The 16,923-nt window shown below is 48.1% G+C and overlaps 1 protein-coding gene and 1 non-coding gene across 5 annotated transcripts in view; both read right to left on the bottom strand.

Annotated features, from left to right (window-relative positions):
- Window positions 1–15,971, bottom strand: part of Polr3e (RNA polymerase III subunit E) — a 27,096-nt gene extending 11,125 nt beyond the window's left edge. The window contains exons 1-13 of one of the 4 annotated variants that reach the window (XM_031388148.1): window positions 15,817–15,971; window positions 10,896–10,967; window positions 9,546–9,596; window positions 8,622–8,699; window positions 7,444–7,559; window positions 7,006–7,088; window positions 4,351–4,458; window positions 4,011–4,072; window positions 3,096–3,215; window positions 2,100–2,185; window positions 1,741–1,785; window positions 1,564–1,655; window positions 612–732 (exon numbers count right to left, since the gene is read on the bottom strand). In XM_031388148.1, the coding sequence (XP_031244008.1) occupies window positions 612–732; window positions 1,564–1,655; window positions 1,741–1,785; window positions 2,100–2,185; window positions 3,096–3,215; window positions 4,011–4,072; window positions 4,351–4,458; window positions 7,006–7,088; window positions 7,444–7,559; window positions 8,622–8,699; window positions 9,546–9,596; window positions 10,896–10,931 (998 nt within the window). In that variant the 5' untranslated portion in view covers window positions 10,932–10,967; window positions 15,817–15,971. The other 3 variants (XM_031388150.1, XM_031388151.1, XM_031388149.1) reach the window with 3 other exon arrangements.
- Window positions 15,972–16,129: 158 nt separating this feature from the next.
- Window positions 16,130–16,211, bottom strand: Trnal-aag. Its single transcript has one exon. It is a non-coding gene; the product is annotated as a tRNA-Leu (tRNA).
- Window positions 16,212–16,923: the final 712 nt, after the last annotated feature.

Genomic DNA, 16,923 nt, shown 5'->3' with positions numbered 1-16,923 from the left:
GGGGAACCTCCAGGTTCAGCAAGAAATCCTGCGTCAATCAAGGAGAGAGCAACGGAGAAAGACACTTGACAACACTGGGCCTCGACACACATATTCCCATACATTTATGCACAGCACACACAAAGAAAATACATCAATGCATGAAGAGAGAATTGTCACTAACTTAAAAACTGAGGAAAGCTATTACTGCAGATCTGTATTAAATACGATAATACTCTTTGGGCAGAATGAAATGACTCCTGATAGGAATTCAGCTGTACACTGGAATAAAAATATAATACAAAAGGCAGACATGTGAGTAAGCTTAAGAACACTGGCTGGACAAAGCCTTGTGGACCAGAAATTATAGACACAATTAAAATATACATGTGGGAGGTGAATAGCTAAAATATTCTAAGATTTTGAGCTGTCTTGGAAGAGAGTAAAAAGCAACTGACATGCAGCTGAGCTGTCACAGATGCATGCCAACACTGTAGAAGGGTCTCAACACCAATAAAGGGTTGAGAGACTAACTCCCAAGTTAGTGTGAAGAAATGGAAGAGTCCTGGAAAGGTAAACTGTAACTAGGCAGAACATCAACATCATTCAATTCAGACTTCCAGGCAGCTTACCTTTTTACCACCCAGTTTCCTTGGACTAACATCGCCACCTTCTGGATGCCACGTAGAACAGCCACAGAGTCCACAGAGGGGCCCAGGAGGCTCATGAGATTAGCAAAAGGCATGACTTTTACTGAGGTGGGAAGACAAAGGACACAACTCACTGGGTAAAGTGAAGAAACCTGACCCTTCTCTCTTCCCCACCAAATGTTTCGAGAGCATTAAGATCCCAGCCCCCATAAGTCCTAATTGCAATGGCAGCGGCAGTAATCACAGCGGTAGCGGACTGTATGCCAGGCCTCTTGCCTTTCACAGAACAAATGTCAGAATCTATGTGGAAAACTAAGGAGGACAGAAGATTCTGTCACTATTAGGCCCAGAAACAGTTGAAAACTCCCCCACATTCAGCTGGTTGGAAAAAGCAGAGCCAGAATTTGAACTCAGGTCACTTGTAATGCCTCTGGAACCCAGGGCAAAACCTGGGAAAAGCCCAGAGTCCAGAGTCCTCTATAGAAGCCTGGAGAGGCAGGGAACCCCTGGCTGTATTGTATCCAGGCCTAAAGATTATATCTCAGAGGAGCTCAGAGCTTGGAACTCAGCCCCCAAAAGTTCTGCACCTTCGCCTGAGAGAAAAAGGAGCGAGTCCTTATTGAGTAGAGGCCAGTAAGGCACTAAGACAGAGTCCTACCTGACATCCCTTGTAAAACTGTACTCAGCCCCATCAGTGTCCAGGAACCCACACTAGTTTTTTAAAGACAGACCAAAGCTCAAATTGATCTGCCCAGGCTCCTGCAGCAGGGAGCTGGCCAGAAAAGCTCAAAAGCCCATCTCAAAGACCAATGCCATCTGGGTGACTTGACACAGTGGTGCATTATTGATCTGCCCAGACAAGAATGAAGCAGCCAAGCTAAGCAAACTCTGGGGAGCAGGGGCTTAGGCCCTGAAGGCAGAGAGCAGGGCTCACCATTCTTCATCAGGACCTTAATCTGATCAGCCAGGGGCAATGTTCGCAGCTGGGCCATGGACAGGACATTGCTGGGAGCCACAGGCTTGTCCCTGTTAGAAGCAGAGTTGAGTTAGGAGGCCCGTGGGAGATAGTGGGAAACAATGGAGGGGTGGAAGACAAGAGCCCCTTACTCACTTCTCCTCCTCTGGGCTGGGTGGCATGAGCATCATGAGGTATTCACTGTAAGGAGAGGGGGAGGGAGAGGTGTCAGAGGCTCTGTGGACCTTGCCTCACCCCCAAATGTGAGCACAGACCACAGCCAGGTTGAACCCTGGGGTGCTGTAAGCAAACACCCAGCCTCCCCATCCCCAGTAATCCTAGTAGCTCCCGGACAACAGCCTCACAGAACACAAAGATCACCTATGCCAGGCCACCCTCCCAAGACTTTTCTAGGAGCAATGTCCCTCCTTCATTCTGCCTACATAGAAAAGAGGCCAGAGTCCCAACAGAGATTTTTCCCAGAACCTCTAGCCAGCACCACCAGCCAGTCCCACCTGGGTGACTTGACGAGCTCCGTGTTCTCTACCCCGCTGGATCCCTGACACAGCAGGTACTGCCGCTCATGCTCTGAGCGGCTATCCTGTGAGGAAAAGGCAGGACAGGTCACCTCCCGCTCCAAGGCTATCTATCTATCTATCCACAGGTCCATATGCAGCATGTAAGCACAACACCCACAAAGCCTCTGCAATGTGATCTCAACCATCCACCACCCCAGCTCTAGGATCCCAGCCCTAGCACCATCTTAGTGCAGAAACACCAGCAAGAACTAAAATCAAGCCAGCCTTCACCAAGCACCTGCCATGTGTCAGGCTCTGTACCAATGCTCATTAGCACAGTAATGACATAAGGCTCTTACTGTCTGTTTCACAGACAAGGAAACTGAGACTATGAAAGGAAAGACACTTTCCCAAGGTCACCGAGGAAGAAACTGTAAGGTAGCTGCAAGTCTGACCCTGAACCTAAGGCTCTCCTAAGGCCCATCTTTTCCTGGAAGGTTTCGGTTGGTCCTTCCCCCAAAGATCAGAGAGTTCTTAAACAGACACCTGGAGCCAATGTCCAATTGCTTCCTTTACTGAGTGTAGACCATCAGATAACAGGTTGCAATGCCCTGGAAACCAAATATATTCAAAACTCTACCTGGATAGGTAGGCAGTAACCCAACTATGTGACAGACAGTACATTCTCCAGTGGGACCCTAGATGAAGTGTCTAGCCTGCAGTCACCATCCATGGGGCATAAAAAGCTAACCAAATACCATCCCTACTGCACCTACAGCTTAGGTGGATAAACACCTCTAAATTGAAACAGGAGCTCTCTGCTTCCCACTCTTTATGACACCTGCTAAGTGAGATATCGACAAGATGCAAACTGCTCACATAACTTGGTGGTCTCTAGAGTATGGCAAAGTGGCCATACACAAAGTGAGTTAAAGATGAGACAAGTGTCTCTCGGGCATCAGGGCTCTTCCCCCAGATCCTGTGCTGGCTTACCCTCATGCCATAGTAGTGCAGATGGACCCAGGGCTCCTCTGCATGCTTCTTCTGCAAGAACTCGTAGGACTGCACACGGCGCTGGCGAGCCTGCTCTGACTCTGGCCTAGAGAACCGTACCTGTGCAGAATGGAGAAGTCACACACCCAGGTCTGTGGCCCCCAAAGACTTCCTCCCACTTTGCTTTTGGAATTCAGTCTCTGGGCTGCTAATGCAAACTGGGAGTGGTATTTTCTTGCTTCTGTCTGCCCTGGCCAAGGCTTTCCAGCTGGGCCACATGGGTGACAAAACATATCTTTTCAGATGAGGATATCTACCCACAAGGGTACAGGAGGTTTTAATGGCTATCCAACAAGCTGCTGAGAACAGGACAAACTTCTGAAGTTTGAGCTCTCTGCTACATTACTTCAGGAGAGGACAGTCTACCAGGATGTGTAAACTCTAAATAGTCATTTCTGTGCCAGCTGGGACATTTCTGCACAGTATTTTCTTTCAATGCTTATAGTAAACTACACATACACAAACAGGAGGGATCTCATATGCCCTGAGTGGAAGACTAGTATTCTAAATCTTCCCAAGTCAAACTTGTTGGCTAAGAAGAAGGTAATCACTCTTCTGTACCCACCAAAAAGGCAGAATCACACAGGTAATTAACATGAGACTTTGTGAGCCTGTGTGACTTCACTGGGGATCGTGGGCTGCAACTCCTGCCACACCTCAGAATCCCAGCCATTATACAGAACCAGGCTATCCCAGTTACAATAGCTGGGCAGGCGTAGTTACTCCCTCCAGGCAGCAAACTAGGGAGATCAACAATGCTCTGCATCTGTTAGTCCCACCAGTGGGGAAGTCCTTTCTGCTTGGACCCTGTCTTTCCACCCATGCTGCTCCCTCCTGCCCAGGGCTAGAGCTCACCGTGATCTGCTTAACATCTTCTTCTGCCTCGTCCTGAGAAGAATCCCCTGCTGCAAAGCAAGCTGTTAGTACAGCCTCTACTGGGACTGCTCATTCTTCCCCAAAATAACCCGCCCTCAAGAAGGCCAAGCAAGGAGTCCTGGTTTCAACGGGGGCAGTTTAATCCTCAGGTGATGTCTGGCCATCTGTGAAGACATTTTTTGGTTGTCCCAGATGTGGAGTTAGAGGCTACTGGCATTTAGTAGGCAGGGGCCTGGCATTTAAGTAAGAATCCCACCATTTGATCTCTTTTGAGTGCTCACGTGAGCCCATCCAGATCACAGGCTGTCAGCAGGCTCACCCTCATTGGCTGCCTCCCTCTCTCGGTGCTTGGCATCTGCCTTATCAAGGTAGGAGAAGCTGGGCCGAAGCTGTAGGATGCCATGTAAAGGTGTCAGGTGGAGCTCACCTGGCAAAGGAAGAAGGGTTTGAACATGCCTCTACAACCCAAAGCCGACATACCCAGCTTGGTCAAAGCAAACACCAAGTCCCCCAGAAGGCCTACACCCACTACAGCACCAATCCAACCCTAATTCCAATTTAGCCTCTTCAGGAGCACCAGGCCAGGAGCTATTTTCAATTAGGTACAGTAAGCACACCCAGAGCAGGAGCCTGACTCTGCTCAAGGACACTTGCTTGAGACTTCCCTCCCTACACTCCCTGCCCAAGTCATGTCTCCAATCCTCACACCTACTGCTCCCTTTATCCACAATGCACAACTCACCCACTCTTCCCTCTGGGTCTCTGCTATACTGCTGTTGCCAGACGCTACCAGAGTCCATTAGAGGACAGCATAGCCTCTAACTAACATGTCTCTGGCTGCAAGAATTATAGCTTCCAGGGCTGGAGAGATAGATCAGCAGTTAAGAGCACTTATTGCTCTTGAAGAAGACCCACATCTGATTCCCAGCACCAACATGACAGCTCAAAAGCACTCCTAACTCCCCTAATTCCAGAGGATCGAATACCCTCTTCTGGCCTCCTCAGGCACCAGGCATGCACACAATGCATATATATATATATATGCGTATATATATATATATATATATATACGCATGCAGACAAAACAGTCATACATATAAATCTAACAACAGAAGAGCAGGTGGTTTTAATCCTAGCACTTGGGAGGCAGAGGCAGGAGGATTTCTGTGAGTTTTAGGCCACTCTAGTCTACAGAGTGAATTCCAGGGCAGCCAGGACTACATAGAGAAATCCCTGTCATGAAAAAAATGGGGGTAGGAGGGTAGGTAGTGGTGTAGCATTGAGCTATGGTTCAGAACAAGACATAGTAGCTATGGGATAACAACAGGACTCTTTTGAGACGATCTCCCTACATGGCCTTAGAAGTTCTAGAATTTACCTTGTAGACTAGACTGGCCTCAAACTCACAGAGATCCACCTGCCTCTGTCTCCAGAGTGCTGGGATTAAAGGTGAGCACTTGAGATACAACTTTTAAATGTTTCCTCTATTGTCTTGTCATTCATTGCTTTGCAAAGTCCAAGTGCTAAATGAAGTACCTTGAGCATCCAACAGATGTGCTGAGTGTGCACTGACACACTAGACACCCCCACCTGAAGCACACAACTTGATATGCATTAATATAGTCTCAAAATTGTGTCAACTAAGTTGCTCTCAATTCTGGCACATCTTCAGTACCCCAAAAAGAATACGTCACTTCCCATGATCTGCACCTTTCCTCTTTCTGCCCTTGGGATATGGTAGGATGGTTAGTTCTGTCAACCTAACAACACCTGGAAAGGGAGTCTCAGTGAGAGAGTGGCTAGACTGTAGCTTAGGAACATATCTGTGGTGCACAACGGTGACTAATGAGACAGCACACTCACCGTGGGTGAGACTGTTACAATGGGCAGAGGGTCCTGGTCAAGAGTGGAAAAAGCAGCTGAGTACTAGTATGCATGCACCCATTCATTGCTTCCGTCTTGACTGTGTAATTACTTCCTGCTGGTCTGACCTCCCATGATGGTCTGTTAACTATGAATCTTTTCTTCCCTCAACTGCTTTTGTTAAGGTGTTTTATTACAGGAATAGGAAAGAAAATTAAAGCATGATAGTACGCCATCATTTTTTTTAGTTGGTGGTATTGTCAGTTTGAGACTATGTCTCTCTGCCTCCCAAGCACTGGGATTAAGGGCATGCTGAGATTAAATGTACCACCATGCCTGGCTATATACAGTGTTTTGAGCATGATTTTTTGTTTGTTTGTTTTTTTGTTTTGTTTTGTTTTGGTTTTTTTGGTTTTTCGAGACAGGGTTTCTCTCTGTAGCCCCGGCTGTCCTGGTCCTGGAACTCACTCTGTAGACCAGGCTGGCCTCAAACTCGGAAATCCGCCTGCCTCTGCCTCCCAAGCGCTAGGATTAAAGGCGTGCGCCACGACCGCCCGGCTTGAGCATGATTTCTTATCATCCATGTGGACATATACATCTATCAGGGATTCACTCTTCCACATGAGCAGATAAATCTGTTATCCTTATAGATGTCCCGTGGATATGGCATATTTTGTCTATGCAAGCATCACATGATACAATTTGGGCTGTTTCCATTCTTTGTCTCTCATGAATAAGGTCCTATGAACATCTGTGTCCAAAGTTTTGTATAGACATATTTCCATTTGTCCTCAGTACATGCTGCCCATGTATGATAGGATTGCTTAGTTCTAAGCAACATGTACTTAAAAGGACAAAAATCTGCCACCTGTCTCCAAAACTATGCTATGTTGCATATGTGTTCCCAGAGCAAACTGACTTGAAGTTCCAACTCTACCAAGTTGGAAGTGCCCAGCAAAGTCCTCATCATAGTGCTTTGACTAGTTTCTCATGTCCACACTGCCCTGATCCTGCATGGTTTAGTGTTCAGTAGCAGCCAACAGCATACATAAGACTAGATCTGCCAATCTCCACCCTGTGCTCCCCCCAAGGTATAGCCAGCCCTAGGTACCTTGCCTGTAGAGTGCAGCGGCATAACGAGCTGTGTTGCTGGTGGTCTGGGAGGAGCAGAAGGTCTGCTTGTCCATCAGCTTTCTGGGAGCACAAGGAGAACCAGTGTCAAGGGCTAGGATGCTCCAGAGAAGCTATTCCATTCCTACAGAGACCCACCAGCCTCTGCCTCCCGAGTGCTGGGATTAAAGGTGAGCACTTGTGATACAACTTTTGAATGTTTTCCTCTATACTCAGAGCCTTGTCATTCCAATGTATACTAGCTAGGGCTAAGGGATGACAAACCCAGAGCTTTGAGGGATCAAGGGATGAATGATGGACAGGGGCTCCAGAAGCACCTACTGGGATAAGCCAATTTAGGAGGGAAAGCCAACAACACTCTTGATTAAAGGCAGAGACCTAACAAGATTGAGATCCCAGGGAAGGGGCAGAAACTCACGAGGAATATGTGCTCGTCTCATCAGCACAGGCACCATCCACGTTCAATGCAATCTGCTCCCCTTTGCTGCGGCAGTAGTTGGGATTCAGGGTGTCGATGGCCATCTCAAGCTCTACCTGAAGGTACAAAGTACCATCCAACTTGGAAAGGGCCATGGCCCAGCTCCCTAGAAACATTCCCAGCCAGGTCCCTACCCAGAAGAAAAAGTGACCAGTATCCTTTCAAATGGGCACCAGGGTTTCAGTCTACACAAAATGTCACCAATGAAATTTCTAACAAAAATGTCATGTTACAGTGTTGGGCTGGAGAGATGGCTCAGTGGTTAAGGGCACTACTCTTCCAGAGGTCCTGAGTTCAATTCCCACCAACCACATGGTGGCTCACAACCATCTGTAATGTGATCCGATGCCCTCTTCTGGTGTTTCTGAAGAGCGACAGTGTACTCACATACATAAAGAAATAAATAAATCTTTAAAAAAAAAAAAAATGTAGCTGGGCGGTGGTGGCGCACGCCTTTAATCCCAGCACTTGGGAGGCAGAGGCAGGCGGATTTCTGAGTTCGAGGCCAGCCTGGTCTACAGAGTGAGTTCCAGGACAGCCAGGGCTATACAGAGAAACCTGTCTCGAAAAACCAAAAAAAAAAAAAAAAAAACAAAAAAACCCCAAAAAAAGTGTCTTTCAAGGGTACACAGTCTTGTTTATCCCATACTCTTCCACATCCCCAAAATCAGAAAGAAAATTTGAAACTAAGATATTATCTAACATCAGCAATCCTTGAACAGCCCATCCCCCTAGCGCCCCCCCCCCAACTCCTGTGACTAAAAAGTGAGAGGCACACTCCTACAGATGAGAAATTTTGAAATTTGTCTCAGTTTCTCCTGTCTCTTCAACCCATCCTGTATGGATATCAGATCTTTGTCTAATCAGTCTGCCTCAAACACCCACAGCTGATAACCCAGGCTCCCCCAGACTTCCTTCCAACCACCCCTACCTAAACCTCATTCAGCCCGATTGCCTTTCCTTTCTGGAAATGCTTTTAAGACCTGCACACTGCTGTTTCTCTAATCCATCCACTGCTCCTTCTCTGGTCTGCCAATTTCCAAAGTATCTCTCTTCTTGCTTCCCTCAACCCCCATTTACCCTCAGCACCTCAGTTCCATCTTGGAGGATAACCCCACCTTCTGCTGTTTGGGCTTGATCTTGGCTGAGAGATGTGGAATGTCATCATAGGTCATCGAAGCAGGACGCACAGGATACTAGAGAGAAAAAGGCCCCCGTCAGTCCACCCTGCCCAAAACAAACTGGAGCAGGACATCAATGGTTTCAATGAAGAACTAACACATAGCCAACCCTATTCACACTATTCCCACACCAACACTACCCAACAGAGAACAGAGTACCCAGGACCCCAATCTGCTCTACCAAGGGGGTACCCCTATAGCTTACACCTACAGTCTGATTCATAATGGGTCTTCCAAGCCTCCTGCTGCTAGACCACTTTAGAATGTCTTTGTCTCTCAAGGGGCATGGCTGAGCCCCCTGGCACCCTGAAGATCAAAAGCAGGGCTGTGGGAAATGCGAGTAGTAGGGGCCCAAGGACACACTGCCACTCTAAAGGCCACCAGGGTGAGACATGAGACAAGAGGAGGCCAAGAAGGAAAACAGGGCTGGCCTAAGACTGCTAGAGGCTGATCTGGACACTGGATACAAGAATTTGTGACCCTATTCTCTCTCCTTATCAATCACACAGATGAGGTACTTGCTCAGGGGCTGAAAACTGATTTTTTTTTTTTTTCGAGACAGGGTTTCTGTGTAGCCCTGGCTGTCCTAGAACTCACTTTGTAGACCAGGCCAGAAATCCGCCTACCCCTGCCTCCAAGCGTTGGGACTAAAGATATGCACCACCACTGCCTGGGTGGAAACAGTCTTGATGGAGCTGAAACTGGCTGGTCTGGTCCAGCACCTCAGGGGCCCAATCTGCATTCCCACATGTTGTCCTGCTTACCCATCTGAGCAAGTGAGCTCTGCCATGCCTCCTGTCCAGTTCCCCACTCCCTCAACACTGTCTTTTCCCGTTTACCTGCATAAAGTCCCATCCTTACCTGAAAGAGATATAGTTTCTCTGCCAGACTTTTGGCCAAGTACACATCGATCTGGGAACAAGGGAAGAAAACATTTAAACCAGGCCCAGACACTCAGGATCAGTGGCTCACAGAGGCAGCTTAGGGAAGAGGAAAAAGCTTGACTTATACTAAGAACAGAGGTAACCAGGCCAGGTCTCCAACCCAGGGACATCCAGGATTACCTCTCAATAGCCACCCAAGAACCAAGACAAGAGGTGCCTGGCCTCTCTATCCAAGGTTATTCTAACCTGGAAAGAGCACACACGCCTGAGCTCCAAGATTGGGATGCCTCCTAAAGCCAGAGCAATTGCTTTCTGGGAGATGGGGTGGGGTTCTATCTACTTGTTTCTTCTCTGTGCTTTCTCCCACCTTGATGTTCTCGAACCTGCATGCCACCATTTTAAGAAGGTCTTCAAAGCCCTGTGAGACCTGTCTCCTTTTCTCTTCTTCACCTCATATTCCCGACTCGCAGGCTCTGTACACAAACTGTGCTTACTCCTGCCCATGGCCTTTGCACACATGCTTTCCCTACCTGAAATGTCCCCCACACCTGTCTCTGACAGCTCAATTATCCATAGGGACTCAGTGAGAAGAAGCTGGCCACAGCTGCCTGGCTACAGAGAGAGCTCCCTCTATGCTGTCTCCAATTCCCTCTGTGGTTACTTGGTTTCTTTAGTGTAGCTATAGCTTAAGACATTTAAACAATTCAAATCTAAAAACTTAGTAAGTTATATCCAACAAGAGCAACCACTGCCTATCTAGGGATGGTGTCCTGACCCCTGCCCTTCAGATTCAGTGTAGGTTCCAGATACACCTAAGGAGACCAGGGCAAATACAGGATCTGGGCTCGAAGGATTCTGAGGGGTAAGAATGACAACTTTGTCTTTCTGTAAGGAGTCTGGACCTGCCTGCCTAAAGTTTGTGTCTAAGGCTCCTTATGTGTCTCATACATAGGCCAGAGGCTACCTAGAGACAAGGACACAGCCTGGAGGCTATTATGTCACTGTCCCTGGTGCACAGCGAATGAAGAAAAGAACTGCTGAATGATACAATCTGAGAAGCCCAGGCATGGAAGCTACCAATCTCTTTCAGGCATTGTTCAGTGTCTAGCTCTGCAGCTGGCTTGCTAGAGAGTGGGAGAGACAGCAAGCAAGCTGAAGTCTAGGCACATCAGATGAGATCTCAAAATTGGGCTTCTGGGTCATGGCCCTGAAGGAACAAGAGTGGTAAGAGTAAGGTTTAGGGTCCCTAGATCACCAACAGGCCCTAGACTGGCCTATGGACATACAGAAAGGACTTGGTCCTACGACCTGTGGCCATAACAGTTACCTCCTGTATGACTGGGTCATCTTCTTCATTGGCCATACTAGGGAGAGCCCGCCACACAGTCCTCAACTCGATCTGCAAAGACAACAAGAGACCTGGGCAATCAGCAAGCCCTTTAATCAGCTTTTCTGATGCACCTTTCTTCAGGTGCTGTGCAGGGAAGGACGCCTAAGACCAAAACATCACCTCCTTTTTGTGTCTGTGGTGGAGGCCCAGTGAGAAGGAAGGAACAAGCCCACAAAGGGGACAAGCAGGGAGACCCAAGCCAATACACGTCAACTGTACCTCTAGGGAAAAAATTAATGACATTTTACAGGTTTCTTGCCCACTCAAAAAGAACTGGGCCTGAGAAAGCTGGCAGTCCACAGCTACAGTTGAAACACTGGAGTCCTGAGGTCCTGTGCTAATATGAAAGCCAGCTGTCACATGGCCCACAGACTTATCAGCGTCTCTTCAGACCCTCTTTGACCCTCTTTGAATATTTCCTCTTGGGCTTATGAGGCAATAAGGTCGAGTGGTGTGACTGTCTCCATCACACAAAAAAGAGTCTTGAATTCAAGGACAGGTTACAGGGACTCACTAAACATCACACCACGTCAAGACTTCAAATCTAGGCCTTGGGCATGGGTGACAGTTATAAATGGGGACGTTCAGTGACGAGTGGGACCCTCCAGTTGAGGGACATGTGGGTGAGCTTAAAGGATGGAAGGAAAGGAAATCCGACAACACAGAGAAAGGGAAGTTCGAGCCAAGACGATGGAAAGGGATGCCCACAGGCATCCAGCTCTCTTGTACCCTAGGGCAGAGGTGCTACTGGCTAAGAACTGAGCATTCAAAGACTTCAGTTGTTCCCACCTCTCTGCTCCTGGGTAAGATCACCCCAAGTTTATCCACCTCATATCTGAATAACATAAAAGGATACTAGGTGTACCAGTGAATGACTGTTATCCCAGCACTTGGGAGGCAGAGACAGGAGAATCATTAGTTCAAGGTCAGCCCTAGCTACATGGGGAATTGGTAGCAAGTCTGGGCTATAAGATGCTGTAGAGGTGGCTCAGAGGTTAAGAGCACTGACTGCTCTTCTAGAGGTCCTGGGTTCAATTCCCAGCAACCACACAATGACTCACAACCATCTGTAATGGGATCCAATGCCCTCTTCTGGTGTGTCTGAAGACAGCTACAGTATACTCATATAAATAAAATAAATAAATTAAAAAAAAATATGCCCTGTCTCAAAAAAAAAAAAACCCACAAAACTTAGCTGGGCATGGTGGTACCTCTAATCTCAACACTTGGGAATCAGTTTAAGGCCAGCCTGGTCCCAGCCTGGTCTACTGGCTGAGACCCACAGTAAAAATGTTTTAAAAACATAAATTTAAGCAAACAAACAAACAAACAAACAAAAAATCACAAAGACTTAAAAGGTATGTAAGCAATTCCTTTAGCACAGGGTTCAACACCAGCTAAGGCCCCATGTAAACTCACTAGCTGTGGACACAGCCCACAGTCGAACTGCTCAGGCAGAAACACCTGCCACATCTCCCTTCCTCTCACTTCACATCAGCTCACCCAGGCAGGTCTACCTTCAAAGGAGGCCAGACGCTAGCCACCTGGGCCACACCTCGATCTAGCCAGCTCTGCTTCCTGGCTGATATCCTGGCTCTTTCCTGCCCCACAATCACTGCTCAACTGGCTGGTAGCAGCAGCACTCTGAGTCCCATGGTCCCCCATCTTCTTCAGAAAGAATCTTGACCGTTCCAGTGAACCTCAGCAGCCCCCAACCCTTTGCCTCAGGCTCCACCCACCACCACCTCTGATCCTCCTGTCTTGTTCCAGTCCATCTGAGAGCCATACTAACTGTTCTACCCTAACTTCAGGTTCCTTCCTGGGCCATTTTCAGAGTTTTGTTCAAATGTCATCTCATTTCTAAAGAGGATGTGTCCCTACTTCTCAAAACTGAAAACTGCCCCCGACTGCTTTCCTTTCTCTGGCCTCCTTAGCACATTATCACCATGGGATAATTTCCACTGTTATCTGTCCTTCCTACCATTAAGATGTAAGGTACAAACTAAGACAGTCTACTTTTGCCTTGCTATATCTCTGGTGCCCAGAACTCAGCAGATACAGCACAGCTCTACCTGGCACCTGAAAATGTTAACCTGAAAGGCTGCTGTGAGCTCCAGAGGGATTCTGAGCAAAGGAAGGTCTGGAACAGGGAAGGAGACAGGCTGGTGGGAAATGGGCCATCACAGCAGATCAGGACACGACGGGCAGGTCTCAACTGTCTGAGCACAGTCCTACGTGGTTGCCACCGTGCATCTGCACTGGCTACCAAGTGTCACAGATATGTGTCAAGCAGGTACCCGTGCTGCAGGCAGCTGCACTTGGTGGCCAATTAAGACAGGATTTTAAGGGGAACCAAGGAAACACACGTGCAAAAAGAGGCTATGGGTTATGAGCGTCTGAAGTCCCAATTAATCTTTCAGGGCTGAAATTCTGCCCAGCCCTGCCATCAGTAGAATGAGGTGCCCTCTCAGCTGCATGATGGAGGCTCCTCCCTCTGAACACTGCACCTGACTGAGTTACCTGCAAAGGTCATCACCTCCCTTTAGCCTCCCAGACAACAATATCCAATTCAGTGGCTTTTAAAGGTTTAGCCTATGACCAACAATAATATTTTCCTATCAATGATGCAGTAGATACATGGAAATGCCATAGCTGAAGCAGTACTTTGTGTAGCATGACTGTTACACGCCACACAGTGATGTTTTCCATCCTTGCCCTTGCAAAATGAAAATGCTGGTAGCAAGACTCCCCAACCCAATTTTACAACACTAATAAATCTTGACCTGCCAACAATCCAAGCTTCCAAAGCAAGCTGTGGTGACCCATGCCTATAATACCAGTACTTGGAAGGCTGAAGGAAGAAGATAACAAGTTTGAGGCCACCCTGGGATATAGCAAAGCCTCATCTGAGGAAAAAAAAAAAGTTAGGCACAAAACAAATAAGAGGGCTTCCCTAGCTCCCTCTCCTATCTTCAGTTCTCAAGAGACTGCCAGTCTTTGTGACTAGCAGTAGCAATGCTAGCATTGCTACCTTGCTCCCAACCCTTCAACTGTCCCAAAAAACAAATCCTTCCGCCGGGCGATGGTGGCCTTTAATCCCAGCACTTGGGAGGCAGGGGCAGGTGGATTTCTGAGTTCGAGGCTAGCCTGCTCTACAGAGTGAGTTCCAGGACAGCCAGGGATACACAGAGAAGCCCTGTCAAGAAAAAACAAAAAACAAACAGACAAACAAAAAACCCAAATCCTTCCATAGGCCCCTAAGCCCTTACATGATCTTATCCCTGTCTCCATATAAGCATCTCCCCATGGCCTAGTGATCAGTTACTGAGCTTCTAACAAGCCAAGCCCCATGCATCCTTGAGGACCCCTGCACAACAGTCCCAGGTCATTTCAGGATGCTCATCTTCCTTATATGTAACCACTGCACTCCTTCCAGGATTAGACACGTTCCCTGACAACCCAACTGGAACAGCTGCTTCCAACCCCTTCTGTTACAAGCATAATTCCTTATTTCCTGAATGGTCCTAACCTGGAACTTTAGGTGTTAGCTGTCCTCTGCACTAGACTTTAAATTCCACAAAGGCTTCTCTACGCTTCAGATTCCCGGTCCATTAAGTGGAGATAATAATTATACTTTGCCATTGTTATGGGACCATTACTTTTAATATTAAAAAAAAAAAATCACAGTTCTTTCTCCCAAACGTTAATGATGCCAGGCACCAATATAGTACCAAATAATATTTAATATTCTCATTAGCTGTGCAAATCAAAATTTATAGTGCCCAACTTAGAATTGATTTATCCAAGGTCACAGCCCCCAGGAAAACGGGTAAAGAAATCCCAATCTAGCTGATGTCAAAGAGCCTTGGTTTTATTCTTAACTAATATGCTGCACATATCTTTGGTAAAAGGCAGTATGGTACAGTGGTTAAGAGGTTGGACTGCCATGCGAAACCTTACAGGTTCAAATCCCACCTCTGCAACATAGCAGCTGATTAATGACGTGAATTGCATAACCCTGGGTCCTTTCCTGTTTTCATCCTTAAACTGGCAATAAACCACACACCGGCTTCAAAGGGATAAGTAGAACCTATAAGGAGGGCTTGTTGCTACGTGGCAACATGTTTTCTTCCACTATAAGACCGAACAAGACAGCCACAAATGACGGAAGCAGGAGTGTCACCCATCTTACACTCATTAAAACACTGTAGCACGGGAAATCACATTATCCCCATCTCACAGATAAAGGTAAGATCTTATCTTTTCGCTCCCAAACCCAGGAAATCTAAAAGCAGAATTCCAGAATGACCTGATATGTGCACCATCCCCCGTTCCTGGAGGGTCCCCGGGTCCGCACAGCAGTCGCTACTCTGCTTAAACACAGATCAATGAATGAGGCGTCCCGGGCCCGCTAGGGCCAGGCAGAGTTGACCAGGTTCAGCTAGGGCCACGACCCCCTGCCCATGCAGGCGGCCCCGGCGTCCAATGGCTCTCTCCATGTCGCCGGTGCTCAGGCGCCCTTCCCACTCTTCCGAAAGCCGCCACGCCACCGGGCACCAGTGCCCTCGCAGGTGCGGTTCGGGAGCCAGGCCCGGGCGGGGCAGCGCGGCCGACGCCTGAGTCAGCGCGGGCCCCACCGCCGTCGTCTCCCCACTGTCCAGCCGTGCGGAGCGACCCGGGCCCGGACGGCCTGGAAAGCCGGGCGGCCACCTTGCGCCCTGCCCTGGTCCCGGGAGGCCGCGGCCCCTCCGCACGCAGCGGCGCGGGCCTCTCTGGCCTAGTCAGCAGCGCGGCCCGGAGCACCGAGCGAGTGCGATGGCTGCGGCCCGAATCCCGCGGCTGCCGAGCCGGGGCTCACCTCTCCGCCGGGGCCGCGCGCGGGCGGCGGAACGGCCCAGGGACCCGCGGGCTGCAGAAACGGCGGCGGCCGGGTCTTCTCTCAGGCAGCGGCCATGTTCCTGCTGGAAAAACTCCGGCGGACACGTGGGGGGAGCGGGGCCGGCCCTCGCGCTTCCTCTTACCCACAATGCCCCGCCCCGGCGCGCGCGGGACCGCCCCTTCGGCGAGCTACCCGTGGTGCAGAGAGCACACATCGACGGCAGAGGTCGCCGCTGCGGCCGCAGAAGAATCCCAGAGCGAAGGAAGCTGAGACAAAAGAAAAACGTTCGCCTTGGCAGCGGTGGGATTCGAACCCACGCCCCCGAAGAGACTGGAGCCTTAATCCAGCGCCTTAGACCGCTCGGCCACGCTACCCAGCTGTTGGTGCTGTTTTCTAAGAAGCTACCTATTGGATTGACACGAATATTTTCCTCGGCTTCTTGGAGTTGTATTTATTTGTTTTACCTCCTACTGATAGAAATTGTCATAAACAATATTATTATAATGCCACTTATTGAAATAAAAGTGTTTAGATGCAAGATTGTTCCCAATAAGTTTTAAAGCAAAAAATAGTTTAATTTACCTTCTGAGTCAGATGGTGTCAGATTAAACCACTCTGTCACTCACATAACCCGAATTAGATGTCCGGTTCTGGGAGTAACTTTCACTAAGCTCTGAGAGCTGAACTGTAACCCCAGGTCTGCACAGTTCTATCTGAAAAATTACGTTTTAAAATTTTTAGTACACAAACAATATTAAAAATTTGCAGATAAAATATATTCTTTGTAATATTCAAAATAACATTCTTCGACCTTTGACTTGCTCTAGTTTCCTAGTAACCAGCATGATTAGCTGATTGTATATCCTTTCTGTTCTTTTGCTGTCAATTTCTATGGATGTTTATCTCCATAGAAAGTAGTTTTGTTCATATTGTGAATGGGTTGGTATATAAATATTAACACAGTAACGCATAGAGATATACTGCTGGCTGGTTTTTCACCATACTTTATTTTTCTTTTTTGCTTTTGTTTAAACCAGACTTTATTTTTAAGTATCTATGCATGTTAACGTACCCATACGTACGTTT

Source organism: Mastomys coucha, unplaced genomic scaffold, assembly GCF_008632895.1.
Source record: "Mastomys coucha isolate ucsf_1 unplaced genomic scaffold, UCSF_Mcou_1 pScaffold21, whole genome shotgun sequence".
Lineage (NCBI taxonomy): Eukaryota > Metazoa > Chordata > Mammalia > Rodentia > Muridae > Mastomys > Mastomys coucha.
Note: the sequence above shows the minus strand (reverse complement) of the source record. Positions and strands in the feature narration are given on the sequence as shown.